Raw genomic sequence first — 17,075 nt, 5'->3', positions numbered from 1 at the left:
ATGAATAAGAAATAATGGGAACTGCAGATGCTGGAGAATCCAAGATAACAAAGTGTGAAGCTGGATGAACACAGCAGGCCGAGCAGCATCTCAGGAGCACAAAAGCTGACGTTTCGGGCCTAGACCCTTCATCAGAGGGGGGATGGGGTGAGGGTTCTGGAATAAATAGGGAGAGAGGGGGAGGCGGACTGAAGATGGAGAGAAAAGAAGATAGGTGGAGAGGAGAGTATAGGTGGGGAGGTAGGGAGTGGATAGGTCAGTCCAGGGAAGACGGACAGGTCAAGGAGGTGGGATGAGGTTAGTAGGTAGGAAATGGAGGTGCGGCTTGAGGTGGGAGGAAGGAATACGTGAGAGGAAGAACAGGTTAGGGAGGCGGGGACAGGCTGGGCTGGTTTTGGGATGCAGTGGGGGGAGGGGACGAGCGGGGCTGGTTTTGGGATGCAGTGGGAGAAGGGGAGATTTTGAAGTTTGTGAAGTCCACATTGATACCATTGGGCTGCAGGGTTCCCAAGCGGAATATGAGTTGCTGTTCCTGCAACCTTCGGGTGGCATCATTGTGGCACTGCAGGAGGCCCACGATGGACATGTCATCTGAGGAGTGGAAGGGGGAGTTAAAATGGTTCGCGACTGGGAGGTGCAATTGTTTATTCCGAACCGAGCGTAGGTGTTCTGCAAAGCGGTCCCCAAGCCTCCGCTTGGTTTCCCCAATGTAGAGGAAGCCACACCGGGTACAATGGATACAGTATACCACATTGGCAGATGTGCAGGTGAACATCTGCTTAATATGGAAATTCATCTTGAGGCCTGGGATGGGGGTGAGGGAGGAGGTGTGGGGGCAAGTGTAGCACTAGCACCCAGCTTCACACTTTGTTATCTCAAATGCACCATGGTCATTTTCAGTACATACTTTGGCGGGTGCAATAGGAGAGATTGAGTTTTTTTTGCCACTTTTTCATATATCATAAATATTTTGCCTAGAAACAAGAAGATTGAAAGGTGATTAAAGTAAATTTTAAAGTAATGATGAGCTGGCTCGACAGGTTAAAGTTGTGAGGTGAGGATGTCTCCAGTGTCTCAGTGTCTAGAACTAAGATCACAGTCTCAGAATAAAGGGGCAACCATTTAACACTGAGTTGAGGAGAATTTCCTTTACTCAAGTGTTACTGAATCTTTGTCCCAGGGAATTGTCGGTGCTCAGAAGTTGAGTTTATTCAAGACAGAGGTTGATTAATTTTTGAATGCTGTCACAATTAAGCATTTCAACATAGTCCTGCATGATAAAGCTGAGGTGGAAGATCAGCTGTGATCTTATTGAACGGCACAGCAAGCTTGAATTGTCCATGTTTGACCCTGACTGTAATTTTTTTTGTGTGCCCAGCCTCGCTAAAAGCACCACTTTGTACTGCCAACATAGATTTCTTCATGGAAATCTTTTTATTTAATGTTAGTCAAATATATGAAATGAGAGCAGAAGTAAGCTGTTGGTCCCCTCAAGCCTGTGACTCCATTCAATAAGATCAATTAATGTTTCACATTTGATGTTCCTAACTACTCCCCTTGACTTCCTTGTTTTACAAAAGTCTGTCTCCATCTGCAGTAACAATATTTAATAACCCAACATCCACTACCTTCTGAGACAGAACATTCAAATATCATACAACCCTCAGAGAGAAAAGTATCCTCCTCATCCCTGTTTGAAAAGGGTTAATGCAGTGCTCTGCTAATTCTGGACTGTTTCACAGGAAGGACATCCTTTCCATGTCCACCTTATCAACACCATTCAGGATCTTCTGCACTTTCATCAAACATAACCTGAATCTTCTAAACTTCAATGGAAACAAACTTAAACTGTCCAAACAGTGCTTATTGTGCAAACCCACTCATGGCAGGTCAAGCCTCCTCTGCATTGCGTCCAACACATTGTCATCTTTCCTTTCATAAGAAGACCAGAATTGCACATAGTATTTGAGATGTGGTCTCACCAATGCCCTGTATAACTGAAGCATAAGATCATTTGTTTTACATTCAATTACGATATAGTTTCAACTCAAGTTAGCGATTTAGAAGAGAATATGCAACTGCTGACATTCCATGCATTGGATGGCCTCGTACTTATAGGAGTTTGAGCGTTTGGAAGGTAATTGCAAGGGAGGTTTAGTATACGGTACACACTAATGAATCTTTAACATAGTGGATTGTGTGCCAATGAAGTGGGTATTTTTATCTTAGATTCCATCAACCCTCCTGAGGACAAAGAGACATTGGAGTTCAGGTTCACAGCTCCTTGGAGGTGGAATGACAGGTAGACAGGATAGTGAAAAGGGGATTTAGTACGCTTACCTTCATTGTTCTGTGCATTGAGTATAGGAGTTGGGAGGTGATGTTGTGGTTGTCCAGGAGTTTGGCTAGGCCACTACTGGAATACGGCATGCAATTCTGGTCTCCCTGCTATAGGAAGGATGTGGTGAAACTTGAAAGGGTTCAAAAAAAATTACAAGAATGTTGCCGGGGTTGGAGGATTGGAGCTATAGGGAGAGGCTGAATAGGCCGGGGCTGTTTTCCCTGGAGCATCAGGGGCTGAGGGTGGACTACTGTGGTTTATAAAATCATGAGGGGTGTGGATAGGTTAAATAGACCAGGTCTTTTTCCCCAGGTGGGGGAGTCAAAAATGGAAAGACATATGTTTAAGGTCAGAGGGGAAAGATTTAAAAGAAACCTGAGGAGCAACTTTTTCACGCAGAGGGTGGTGCATGTGTGGAAGGAGCTTTTAAAGGAACAGGGTGGAGGCTGGAACAATAACAACATTTAAAAAGCATATGGATGGGTATAGGAAAAGGAAGGATTTAAAGGGATATTGACCAAACTCTGGCAAATGGGCCTAGATTTAGTTAGGATATCTGGTCGTCAGTGACGAGTTGGACGAATGGTCTGTTTCCATGGTGTATAACTCTATAACTCTATGAATCTCTAAGTCTCTAAAATCCAAAAGAACTGCGGATGTTGTACTTGACTTGTGCCTCATCGGGAGTGAGAAAACTTTTGAGAGTCGTACAATTAGTTTCCAATCTCAGAATTCCAAATTTCTGACCTGGTCTTATAGGTACGGTATTTGTACAACTGGGTGACTGCTCAATAGTAATCCCCAAAATGCTAATGGTGGGTGATTCAGTGATGGTAACACTATTGATTGTAAAGGAAAGTGAGTTCAATTCTTCCTTGTTAGAGATGATCATTTGCTGCCATATGTGTGGCATGGATGTTATTTCCCAAGTGATATTTTTGACTGCAACATTCAGCAGGAAGAGCTTAGAAAACCATCTCTTTTTTTTTGTATTTTTATTTAATAACAGGAATACCCTTGAACTGAACTTCCTAAGTTCAGTTTTTTATATAACTTCTATGAAGCACTCCCTTGGTGAAGTGAGATTGCACAATGGGTGACCACAATGGTTTACTAGAGACTTAGAGACCTGAGATATGTCTTGTCTCAGGGTTGTGAATTCCAGAGAGTTCAGTTTCTGGCGGCTCAGTGGTTGTTTGAGTTAGACCTATGTCTGAAGTTGGTTCATGTGATGACTTCAAAGGAGTGAACTCATTATCTATCTTTGGAGCAACAGGAATACCCCTATCAAAAAACAATGCAGGCCATTATTTCTAACTATAAACTCAGATTAGTGTAATTACCAACTGAATAGTTCCAATGAGACCTGGGAGGCACTGTACAAATGTAACACTCAGGTTGATCCTAAAAGCACCCACTGAGCAAATGAAAGTTGTCACTTCAAAGTCTTTATGAACTCTTCCCATCATCTTGTTAGTACAAAAAATATTCCAGGCTGCTACAATCTAACAGGTATTTTACATGATACTTCTTGCAGCGCATAGCAGAGATGGCTATTAGGCTCCTTCCAATTATCCCTCATCTCAACCATATGCAGAAAATCATTTCTACTATCTTCACTTGAGACTAGTGCTCTTGAATCATTAAACTTTTGAGACTGTGATCTGAGATATGAATAAATTGGCTTATTAGCCACAGGGAGTTATGTCTCCATACCCAGTCCCAACATTTATATGCTACTCCCATTTAGGTTTTCAACAATAGTTGCCACGAGATGTTGAGGATGGAGGATTTAGAAATGTTGCCGTTGAATTACAAGAGAAGATGGTTTGGCTTTTTATTGGAGCTGTGTTTTTGCCTGGCTCTTATGTTGCCTGAATATTACTTGCCACTTATTAATTCAACTCTGGATGTTTTCCATATTTTACTGCATTACCAGCAGAGATTGTTGCGTTACCTGAGGAACTGTGATTGGACAAAACATCACATTTGCTGTTAGACCGGCTCTGTATCCCACTGATCCTCAAACTGACCTCGAGTTTGATCATGCGCTTCTTCCCTAGCTGTTTGGAGGATAGAGTTTGTGGTTTTAGTTGAGTTTATGATTTACATGGAATGAGTGCCTTAACTGTTTGCTTCATGAGTAAACTGTTTTCCAATTGGGATTTATTCCTGTTGTCAGTCCTGCTACATTGGGGTAGCAGAGTTTACCAGCATGGATCCAGTCAGATCCATGAGAGGATGCATGTAGGAAGGAGCATAAAGCTGAAAAGCAAACAACTGCTTGATGTACAGAAAAGCAAAAGCCTCACTCCTTATTATACAACCAGTCCAATAAAAGCCTGTAGGTGGGTTGGTATGCTGGGATATGCTTAGCTGATTGCAAATTGGCATGTGGCATCTGTTTGAGGAATGTTCACATGCCAGAACTCTTTAAAATTTAAAGAGAATCGAGAACTGTGATGCTTTTCTGTTCTATAACAAAACAAAACTAATTTTATGACTGGCCTATTCAACTGTTGTGTTGCTGAAAGGCCACTACCCTGAATGATGGTTTTGTATCCAATAGGGTGGATATGCAATATTGAATGTTGAGGCTGATTCCTATCCAGTCACACATTACTGAGCAGAAAGCACGCAAGGGTCTGTGCTTTCCTGAGTAACCATCTCGGGCACAATGCAGGTGCCTCAAAACCTTTGTATTCTTCCAAGGCTTAGACTCAAAATGCTGCAAAGAAAAACTTATTACGTAAAGGTCAGTGTTGTCAAGAGTGCATTTTTTGTTTGTTTTATTTTGTTGTCAATTTTATTTCCAACTTATTGTTGAATTGAGTAAAATGTGAAGTCAGGCACAGATCAGTGATTGTCCTGACTTTTAGGATCCCATTTCTGACAAATCGATAAATACAAAACAATCGTTTTTATAATCTGTCTTATTTGACAGGATCTCCAGTCAGAAATTGAGACTCACACTGATACTTACCATAACTTGGATGAGAATGGACAGAAAATACTCAAAGGCCTGGAAGGCGCAGAGGATGGGGTTTTGCTCCAGAGACGTCTTGATGACATGAACTTTCATTGGACTGAGCTCAGAAAAAAATCACTGAATATTAGGTAAGACCTTTCACCTGTGCCAATCTGAAAAGACTAATATTTGTTTTTGATTCCTGTATTTGGCATTTGGAGTTTATCGTTCCTGCTCAAACGGTTACTTCAGAATTGTTAGGATGTTAGCAGTGAAGTTGCAGTTTATATCATGAAACTTGGGATGTCTAATTTCTCCTGATAGAAGTTTGCTAAGTGTGAAGTATGGTGTGTTGTGACGCCAGGCCTTATAGGTAACCTGATACTCACTGGCTAGACTCTCATGCATAGATCCTCAAAGAAGGGATTGGCTAGCATTCACGGAACTCTAACCAAGTCAGGTGTAAATTTCAGGAAATGAAGGAGAAAAAAATAAAACACTAAATGGAAAGGCAATGGCGGGGAAGGGGTCTTAAATAATCTCTTCAGGCTAATTCATAATGGCTACAATAATCACTGTGTAGAAAAGAGGAAAATAGCAATGATTGTGACTTTTGAATTTCACTGCTGCGGTAGCTTGGTATCTGATATCTCCAAACTGCTCTGCAAGCTGATTTCCAGCCCTGATCGTTTACTAGCCTTGAGGAAAAACTGAGTCCTGTCACCACACAGGGATAATGTTTATAGCAGGAAATGTAACTTATTAGTGAACTTCTTTTCATGAGATGGAGAGACTCCTTTGGGAAAGCTAATGATAGATTCTCCTGTCTTTGTGGAAAGTTAATGTGTGCTGCATGCACACTAACTGTTGGATTTAGGACTCTCTCTGCTGCTCTGTCTCCCACTGGAAATCACTCAATAGTATAGTTGTTGGTTGGAGAACAATATAGTACTATGTAGTAAGTGGCATTGTGTTCCTCGCACTCATAAATCTCGGCTCAGCATTCTCACAGTGCCAGCAATAATATGCTAAAGGATTATACTTCAGGAATGCACTCGTATGACGTTGAAATTTTAACCATACCTGCCTATTGATTCTGCGTCATGTTCCTTTGACGTTTTACATGTCGATTCCCCAAAATGAACTTTTAGTTCTGAGATAATGGGAACTGCAGATGCTGGAGATTCCAAGATAATAAAATGTGAGGCTGGATGAACACAGCAGGCCAAGCAGCATCTCAGGAGCACAAAAGCTGACGTTTTGGGCCTAGATCCTTCATCAGAGAGGGGGATGGGGGGAGGGAACTGGAATAAATAGGGAGAGAGGGGGAGGCGGACCGAAGATGGAGAGTAAAGAAGATAGGTGGAGAGAGTGTAGGTTTGGCGAGCTTATAAGTTGACAAATACCCAGGTCTGGGTGAGTTGAATCCCAGGCTGCTGTGGGAAATGAGGGAGGAAATCTCAGGGGTCCTGACCCAAATTTTTAATTCCTTTCTGGCCTCGAGAGTGCCAGAAAGCTGGAAGACAGCCAGTGTGCTTCCAATTTTCAATAAGGGTAGTATAGATAAAATTAGGAATTACAGAAAAATGAATCACACATCAGTGGTAAGGAAGCTGTTAAAAAAATTCTGAGGAGAGAATTTATTTCGATTTAGCGAAGCAAGGTTTGATCAGGGATGGAATCACTTTGTGACAGGAAAGTCATGCCTAACAGATCTGGTTGAATTGTTCAGAGGTGACCAAGTGTGTAGATGAAGATGGTGCAGTTGAAGTTGCTAATATGGCTTTCAGCAAAGCCTTTGACAAGATACCACATGGTATCTAGAATCCTGCCATTCAACAAGTCGTCTTTTATTGTGTTATTTCTTCCAAAGTGCAAAGATTGACAAAGGTTTAACTTGTGTGACTGGAGGCTAACGTTGAGTGGCGTACCACAGGCATTGGTGCCAGGTCCCTTATTATTTGTGGTATATATAAACAATGTAAATGACAATGTGGGAGGGATAATAAGTGAGTTCACAGATGACATGAAGATTGGCTGGGAGTTTGTCAGTAGGTATAAGATCCTAGGTTGAGGATATAAGCAGGTTGGTCAGATGGACAGATCAGTTGGAATTGGAATTCAAATTTAAAACATTTCTAGAGATTACTGGAAAAGCGCAGCAGGTCTGGTGGCATCCGTGGAGGGATACCTGAGTGAACATTTCGGGTCAAATGGCCCTTCCTTAGAACTGCATCGAATTTAACCTTGATAAGTGCAAGGTGATGCACTTTGGGAGATGTAACAAGACAAATGTGTACTCATTGAATGACAGGACCCTAGAAAGCTCAGAGGTACAGAGGGATCTTGGGGTGCATGTCCACAGAATCCAGAATGTGGCAGGATAGGTTAATAGGGTAGTTAATAAAGCATATGGAACACTGTCAACAAAGGCATAGATTCAAAGAGCGGGGAGATTATCTCAGAACTGTATATGACTTTGTTTCGTCCACATCCAAAGTACCGTGTGCAGTTGTGGTCTTTGCATTTTAGGAAGGGTGCTATCTTGATGGAGGCGATGCAGAAGAGATTAACCAGGATATTGCCTGGGATGTGACATTTTAGCTGAAAGAGAGATTTGGAATAGCTAAGGTAGTTTTCTATGGAGAAGATAAAGTTGAGAGAGGACCTAATGGAGATGTGCAGGATTGAGGGGTATGGCCAGGTGTGAAGAGAAAGCAGAAGTTCCCCTTAACTGAAGGGTAAATAATACAGAGTCTGGATGTAGCCCCAAGAACTGAAGCTTGAATGCTTCGCAGATCCTGTTGGGGAGAGAGGGGTTTGTAAGTGAACTAGCTCAAGGGGTTAAAGTTGATAACATTTATCACAGGGACTGAAAATTATGACAATGTCTGGGGGAAATTGCCCTTATACGTGATAAATGCTGGGCAAGTAAGAATCCAGAGGCATTTAGTTGTGTGGGGATGAGATGGAGGGAGTGAGCTGTTGTTACAGAATCAAGTAAGATTGAGCAAATATATGTCATGAGCACAGAGGTGAAGGCTGCCCCATTGTTTTGGATCATGTCCCTGAAGACAGCAAAAGGAAGGGAATGAGGAGAAGACATTGGGGGACTCCTGAGGTAATGCAATGTGATCGCAATAAAAATCAATGCTGGAGATTCTTTGACTGCAATCGTGGAACGAAGTGACAGTAATCCTTCATCATTGCGAGTAGCGAATAGAGAGTTAATGGGTAAAAATGTGGTTGACAGTCTTGAGGGATTTACAGGGGTTCAGGAAGATGTATATTGATAATGCAATGACTGTCACAATCACAGAAAAGTCACTTGGATGGGTTGGGCCATTTCATAGCTGTGGGAAAAGCAGAAACCTAGAGGAATTCATGCAGGTCATTTGCAGGAGGAATTGTGCAAATTGGGAGTTATAAACCGAACAATGATTCTGTCACTGAGGATATTTGGAAAGCAAATAACATTCAAATGTGTTTTAGAAACAAGGCATCTTCACACAGTCTAAGAGAAAATGTGATTGAAATCCCAATTTACCCTAAAAAATGCAATCAGTAACAGTGGATTAGACTATCTCAATTATCTAGGAACAATTCACTCTTGTTTTGGCTGGTCTCTGATCCTGCATGGTCAGCAAGGCAATATTTAGCACAGGCTTTCCTCTTAAATAATAAGCAGGATGAAAGAAAATCACACAGTGTGCATCAGACTTTTAAACAGAATGGTCTCTAGGCCAGCTTTCACCAGGCTCAGTAGGAGAATACATGAGGGCTATTATTTTGTTAATTAAAGAAGATAGCTGATGTGAGGAGCCTTGTGTTCTAGTTGTTGTTCATTGTCAAAAAACATGTTGGAGTGAAGGAATTCAGAGTCTGATCAATAGACTTTGTGCTATATATTTACATGCTGTGAAGTGAAGCAACTTTAAATTTCATTATATGCCTGATCTTACAAAGTGTTTTCTTGTTTCATTGCAGAAGAGATTGTGAATGAAAATGGGGCCTGTATGGAAGGCATTAATATCTGGTTCAGATCACAAGAGACTCTTCGGCTCAGTATTGTCTATATAAGTATTAGGCAGGGTGAGTCAGTACCAGGACATATGGGGAAAGAGTTCTGTTTTTTGGAGCAGCTGGGAGCACCTGAATGTTTAATAATTTAGAGGTAGGGATGATAGTTATGACAGTTTTTAAAAGGAAAGGGAAACGCTGCTCAATGAGTGGGAAAATTTAGCCCAATAGTTAGTAAGTGAATCAAGCCGAGAAGTTGGATGGTTAACATGATAATAGGAATGGAACCAAGCATGCAGGAATGAGTCTGAAGGACGTGATATGACATGAGCATTTCTCTAACAGGAAATATGAAATTACACTGAACCACCATTTCTTCTCCTCATTGTGATTTTGTCTTGCATATGGTTCTGTCATGTGGCTAGCTACATAATGATGGTCACAGTATGGTTTTCATATTATTTTTGATCATTAATGGGAACTCGAAACCAGCAAACACAATTGTTTCAGAAGGTTGTGTTACTGGAATCTATGAAGTGGTCATTGGGAATGGCCCCTCAAGTTAATGATCATGGTAGTGGTGAGGAACAGAATGATCAACATCTGCAAAGAAAAAGTGGTTCGGTAAAACTTAACTTGAATCAACTGCAGCTTTGAGATTTGAACCTATTGTGTTTAGCAACTCCACCTATTGATGGTTTTTTTGTGTATTTGATGTCTGTAAAAGTCAAAGCTTTTTTCCTCCTTTTCTGGGTATGACTGTAGTCAGTCCTGCAATACCTGTGCACAAAGCTAGCTGGATAATTCTAAAGGTTACTCCACTGTGAAAGTCAACACCACTGTGCCTGATCATGTTCCTTCTAACATACCTGCTTGCACGTTTTGTAGCAAAGGTCACTGCATAACAATCAATGAACAAAAGCCCTGACTGGTGACTGAAAGTCCATACTGATTATGTGGCATGATGATACACCAACCAGTGCCTTTATAGCAGTCGAAGTGACGGGACGGCAGATTTTTTTCCATTAAATTGCAGTTGACATATACAAGAGCCATGTTGTATGTGTACTCCAGCACATTTGTTTGTTTTATTTACTTGACTCATTTTGGATAAAAAATGAGCATAATTTATACCAAGATTCAGAATATTTAATGTTGTTAAGATTACAGTAGATAACATTTAGTATGGGGTACATTTGTCCAATCATGTTCCATGTCTAAGCATATGTGTATTTTAAGAAAAACATTTAAATTGATTTTGGAAAACAGGATATGGTTTGGACAGTATGCCATAAGAGGTACTTGTTCATATGTTATTGGAAAGACAGTAAAGTCATTCTTCAGGACGTGGAAGATTAGAACCCATATAGAACAGTTGGTTACAGTCAGTAGGTTGTAGCTATTTTGTACAATGTACTTATTGTAGATATTGTAGTTATTTATGGGTTCTTTTTAATACCCCTTTCTAGAGCCTGTCTAGAAACAAGCGCTGAACAATGGAAACGGCTACACGTCTCTCTTCAGGACTTACTGGCATGGTTGAACTTGAAGAATGATGAGTTGACAAGACAAAAGCCTATTGGTGGTGATGTTCCTGCTGTACAACAACAGAATGATGTTCACCGAGTAAGAAAAAATTGATACTTTCCCTATATCAAAATGTTACCGCAAAAAATATTCCTAGCTCCATTTCTGCTTCAAGGGCTGACTGGTATTGCTAAACAAATGGCTGCTCAAATTCTGTCACAGATGTAAAGTTTTCTTAGTTTGATTATAAATTGATCACTGTAAATAACAAAACATGCTTTACTTGCCAAATTCATTCCATACAAAATTAATTACTGTAATATAATAAAAAGGAACATGTACGGATGCTGTTCTAGATGATGGAAAGCATGTTTGAGTTTTGTTTACAGCATTGGAAATTTAATACTCACAGCTTTTGTAGTTATCCTGGGATGTGCACAACATCTTGAAGCTGCATTTTAACTAAGAATGCAATGGTATAGTTTTGTTGATTCACAGTTTAATGTTTGAAATCTGCTTTCAATCATGTAAAAGCAATGAGACTTTTAAAATAAATTTCTGTCATTTGTTTAATGAAGCCAGCCAGGAAAGAGTTCAGAAAAAGCTGAAATAACTTGAATAGATATCCACAAACCTGCTTGCCCTGGTCGACCCATTGTCTCAGCCTGTTCCTGCCCCACCGAACTCATCTCCACCTATCTGGACTCCATTTTCTCCGCTTTGGTCCAGAAACTCCCTACCTACGTCTGTGACACCAACCACGCCCTCCACCTCCTCCAGAACTTCCAATTCCCTGGCACTAAACACCTCATTTTCACCATGGACGTCCAGTCCCTCTACACCTGTATTCTGCATGCAGATGGCCTCAAGGCCCTCCGCTTCTTCCTGTCCCGCAGGCCCGACCAGTCCCCCTCCACCGACACCCTCATCCGCCTAGCCGAACTCGTCCTCACCCTCAACAACTTCTCTTTCGATTCCTCCCACTTCCTACAGACAAAGGGGGTGGCCGTGGGCACCCGCATGGGCCCCAGCTATGCCTGCCTCTTTGTAGGTTACGTGGAACAGTCCCTCTTCCGCACCTACACAGGCCCCAAACCCCACCTCTTCCTCCGTTACATTGATGACTGTATCAGTGCCGCCTCTTGCTCCCCAGAGGAGCTTGAACAGTTCACCCACTTCACCAACACCTTCCACCCCAACCTTCAGTTCACCTGGGCCATCTCCAGCACATCCTTCACCTTCCTGGACCTCTCAGTCTCCATCTCAGGTAACCAGCTTGTAACTGATGTCCATTTCAAGCCCACCGACTCCCACAGCTACCTAGAATACACCTCCTCCCACCCTCCCTCCTGCAAAAATTCCATCCCCTATTCCCAATTCCTCCGCCTCCATCGCATCTGCTCCCACAATGAGGCATTCCACTCCCGCACATCCCAGATGTCCAAGTTCTTCAAGGACCGCAACTTTCCCCCCACAGTGGTCGAGAACGCTCTTGACCACGTCTCCCGCATTTCCCGCAACACATCCCTCACACCCCGCCCCTGCCACAACCGCCCAAAGAGGATCCTCCTGGTTCTCACACGCCACTCTACCAACCTCCGGATACAACAAATCATCCTCCGACACTTCCGCCATCTACAATCTGACCCCACCACCCAAGACATTTTTCCATCCCCACCCTTGTCTGCTTTCCAGAGAAACCACTCTTTCCGTGAATCCCTTGTTCGCTCCACACTGCCCTCCAACCCTACCTCACCCGTCACCTTCCCCTGCAACCACAGGAAATGCTACACTTGCCCCCACACCTCTTCCCTCACCCCTATCCCAGGCCCCAAGATGACTTTCCATATTAAATAGAGGTTCACCTGCACATCTGCCAATGTGGTATACTGCATCCATTGTTCCCGATGTGGCCTCCTCTACATTGGGGAAACCAAGCGGAGGCTTGGGGACTGCTTTGCAGAATACCGTCGCTCGGTTCGCAATAAACAACTGCACCTCCCATTCGCGAACCATTTCAACTCTCCCTCCCATTCTTTAGATGACATGTCCATCATGGGCCTCCTGCAGTGCCACAATGATGCCACCCGAAGGTTGCAAGAACAGCAACTCATATTCCGCTTGGGAACTCTGCAGCCCAATGGAATCAATGTGGACTTCACCAGTTTCAAAATCTCCCCTTCCCCACCGCTTCCCAAAACCAGCCCAGTTCGTCCCCTCCCCCCACTGCACCACACAACCAGCCCAGGTCTTCCCCTCCACCCACTGCATCCTAAAACCAGTCCAGCCTGTCTCTGCCTCCCTAACCTGTTCTTCCTCTCACCCATCCCTTCCTCCCACCCCAAGCCGCACCTCCATTTCCTACCTACCAACCTCATCCCACCTCCTTGACCTGTCTGTCTTCCCTGGACTGACCTATCCCCTCCCTACCTCCCCACCTATACTCTCCTCTCCACCTATCTTCTTTTCTCTCCATCTTTGGTCCGCCTCCCCCTCTCTCCCTATGTATTCCAGAACCCTCATCCCATCCCCCTCTCTGATGAAGGGTCTAGGCCCGAAACATCAGCTTTTGTGCTCCTGAGATGCTGCTTGGCCGGCTGTGTTCATCCAGCTTCACACTTTATTACCTTTTTCCTAGCAGTTTGACTAAGTATGAAATGGAAACTATGGACTGAATCTTATGTTTACCTTAGTTAGGTGTCTTAAGTTTGGTCAAGTTTCATAGCAGATTTCCTGTAATCACCTGAAAGGTTTTCTTGCTGCATTTTACCAAACTCTCCTCAATAGCTACCTACCCTGCTCCCATGGACTGGCATCCCTAGCACAGATACTGCCTTAAAAGGCTGTTGGGCACTTGAACAAACACTGTCAGTCCAGGGTTTCCCTGCATGCTTGCTGATATTTGCCCAGGAGATTGCAGAAGGGGCAAGTTGGTGAGCCACTTTGCAGAGAGGGGTCTGGAGATCCTGGTGGGTGGGATGGAGCAGAAGTGGGACATCCTCAGCCCCCATGACTAGCAAGGCACATTGTGAGATCAGACCATGACAGCCTAAAATCTCAGTCTACTAGAAGAATGCAAAGAAGCGTAGAGATCATTACCGTCTCTGTGCCTCCAGTGTACGTGCTGTCATCCACTTTTCAGTGCTTCATATTTACACTATTTCTGTTCCTGTATCCATCTCCCATCAATGCTCATGCTCTAACACACTCACTATTGCATGAAACATCTTTCCTCACTTGCTGTCAGGTGTCCCAACCTCCAGCATCATTAATCTTGCATGTCCTCTCTACTTCTTACTTAGTCTCTCAGGATACCTCCCAGCTTGCATCAGCATTAACTGTTGTTCCACCTACCTGCATCTCCCTTCATACCCGCTTCTCTCTCATTCCAACAGGACAGAAAGAGTGATGGGTTGTGGTGGGTTGCCTGACATTCAGATCCTCACCCTTATGAGAAAATGATCCTGACTCTGACTGCCCTAATGGCTGATGGACAGCATCCAAGCCTCTGGGCTGGTTTCGGAGGCTACCCATGACTTACTGTCTTGGGATGTCATGAATGAAGGTTGCCTACCTTTACTTGACTGAGAATTGCTGATAACCATGCCAAACCTCCTGGTTTGTGCTCAACAGCAGTAATATGAGCCTGATACCTCTGACTGAGAGGCAAGATGCAAAAATAAAAGGCAGTGCAAGGCAGGGATGCTATGAACATCCAGACCTGCTCAGAGTGAGTGAATTCTGTGAGTAAGCAAACAGCTGGGAGATGCAGCCTGATCTGGTCCATGCACTAGGTATAGATTCCTGAACATAAAATGTACTTGCCACAGCATTACAATGATGCATTGCTATTTCGCATGTGCAGAAGTGCACTGCAAGTTGCTCAGAGCTGAGAATTCCTACAGCCTGGCACATGTCAGATGCCAGTGTCTGTGGCTGTGGAATATTTGTTGACTGGCATCCATCGAGCATGCCCTCAAATGTTGGTTCCTCATGCCCACAGCTGAGATCCTTTGAAGCAAGAGGTGAGCCTGGAATGAGGAGGACCTGAAGCCAAAGATACTCTCACGGAACACACTTCTTCAATGTCAGTTCAGATCCGAATACATGATTTAATCACATACAAGTTTATAGTCAATATGAAATATAAGCTGTGAAGTTATCTTATTCCTGATCAAACTGTGAATTAAGCGAAAGAGAAAAATAATTTCCTACATCGGAATTTCTCATTGTTTCCATGCAATAGATAGGAAAAATCTGTAGAAGTTATTGCTCCGAATGCTGAAATCTGCGGAATTTGCAGTAATTTTGCCATAATTTACATAAGTAACAAATTTACCCCCTATGTTTCCTCCTCCTTTGTCTGGAGACATTGGCTAGAATAGCTGGGAATTTTTCAGGGTAACGAACATGTGCAAGAACAATAGATATGGTGTAACAAGAAATATGATTGTTACTGATTTTCACAGCCGTTGCAACGAAAAAACATTTTGATTGTTTGCACTCTCCGTAAACACAGCCTCTTGTTTACGTAACTGCAATCCTACGTCACTTGACTTGCATGCATTTACAGTAATAATGTGTGAGCACAATTGTTGAAATTTTCAGGCAAGCAGGGCCTGAAGTTGCATAATATCAGTGTAATAATTATTCCTGCAATTTTTTGAGCAGCTAAGATGTTTTATTATCAGAACCTGCACGGTGCTCAACCAAAGGTTGGAAAAGAAAGTACAGCATAAGAGGGTCTGAGGGTGAGATGCCAGAGCACAGACAGGAGTCTATTCCCTATTATCCCTACTCACAATGTTGCCTTGGAACTTGTTTTATGCTAGTTTTAAGCTCAATGTAGTCAAGGTAAATCTGCAGGAAATTTGAGTGTAAATGGTTATTGGCAAGATTGTCATACAGACTTGCAAAAATTTTTCACATAAATAGGATTGAGCAAATGCCAGATCTATGATTCTTTGTATGCTATTTCACGTAACTCATCGGCCGATTTGGAAGTGACTATTCTTCAGACATAAAATGAAGTAATGAACCTCAACAGGCAAATTAAGTATGGAGGGCATTGCAGCTGAGCCTGGTCCTGTCCCAGAAAAGTTCATAGGAATTCAAAGATTTATTCAAAGATTTAAACTTTGTCTGTTGTCTGCAAAAACACGAGGCCTGGGTCGCTCTGTCCTAAAAGAAATGTTGATCCACCTTTTCTGTGTGCATACTATCTGGCAGAATGTGTTATACTTTCACACCATCCTGCTGAGTGTGGAATTTGAGTTACACCTTTTAAATTTGGAGTCTGACACAAAGGATGCATCATGAAACTAACTGGTCAGACTGTGAATTTTGCACACCAGGTGGAAGAGGAATACATTTTAAAATCAAATGTTGTTGCCCTTCATTTACTAGAATTGAATTTTTTTTTAAAGTACAATTTTAACTATATTTGATTTCTGTTTATTTGAAATTTGAAGGGCTTTAACCCCGTCAGATCACATTCTGAAAAATGGTGCATAGTGTCATAGAGTCATGCAGCATGGATACAGACCCTTCAATCCAACTAATTCGTGCTAACCCATGTTCCCAAACTAAACTGGTCCCCTTTATCTGCTTTTGGCCCATATCTCTCCAAACTTTTCATATTCATGTACTTATCCAAATATCTTTTAAAAGTTGTACTGCACCTGCATCCATCACGTTCTCTGGCAGTTCATTCCACGCACAAAGCACACTGTGTAAAAAGAAGTTGCTTCTCATTTTCTTTTTCAAACTTTCTCCTCTCGCCTTCAAAATATGGCACCTAGTTTTTACACCCCTATCCTGTGGCAAAGACTTCTGTCATTCGCCTTAGCTATGGCTCTCATGATTTTTTTAACCTCCATAAGGTCACTGCTCAACCTCCTACGTTCCAGTGAAAAAAAAAGTCTCAGCCTATTTTTATAACTCAAACCCTTCCACCAAGGCTACAAAATACAGAAAGCAATCATCAACTGTTTCTCAATTCAAGGAAAATATCTGCTCAAGTCTGCAGTTTGCTCCCATGGGTCTTCATGGAACTGAAAAGGCTAATACTTGACTCACAGATCTTTTGGGCTTATGAGGCAGAATGACCCACGAAGTCAGATTTCTTTCCAGCTTTTTAATATTTTTCTGTTGCTGCTGTGCCACATCAAAAAAATGCTGTGATTCACAGCATGATACAACTTGATGAGTGTGACTTTG

The 17,075-nt window shown here is 42.5% G+C and overlaps 1 protein-coding gene across 11 annotated transcripts in view; it reads left to right on the top strand.

Annotated features, from left to right (window-relative positions):
* dmd (dystrophin) overlaps positions 1-17,075 on the top strand; it is a 1,835,475-nt gene that overhangs the window by 1,580,166 nt on the left and 238,234 nt on the right. For all 11 annotated transcript variants that reach the window (XM_059650343.1, XM_048540566.2, XM_048540567.2 and 8 more), the window contains 2 exons: positions 5,286-5,458; positions 10,799-10,955. In XM_059650343.1, coding sequence (XP_059506326.1) covers positions 5,286-5,458; positions 10,799-10,955 — 330 coding nt within the window. The remainder of the gene's footprint in view (positions 1-5,285; positions 5,459-10,798; positions 10,956-17,075) is intronic.

The sequence above is a fragment of the Stegostoma tigrinum genome, chromosome 12, assembly GCF_030684315.1.
Source record: "Stegostoma tigrinum isolate sSteTig4 chromosome 12, sSteTig4.hap1, whole genome shotgun sequence".
NCBI classification, from domain to species: Eukaryota; Metazoa; Chordata; class Chondrichthyes; order Orectolobiformes; family Stegostomatidae; genus Stegostoma; species Stegostoma tigrinum.
This window is presented reverse-complemented; position numbering and strand designations above follow the sequence as displayed.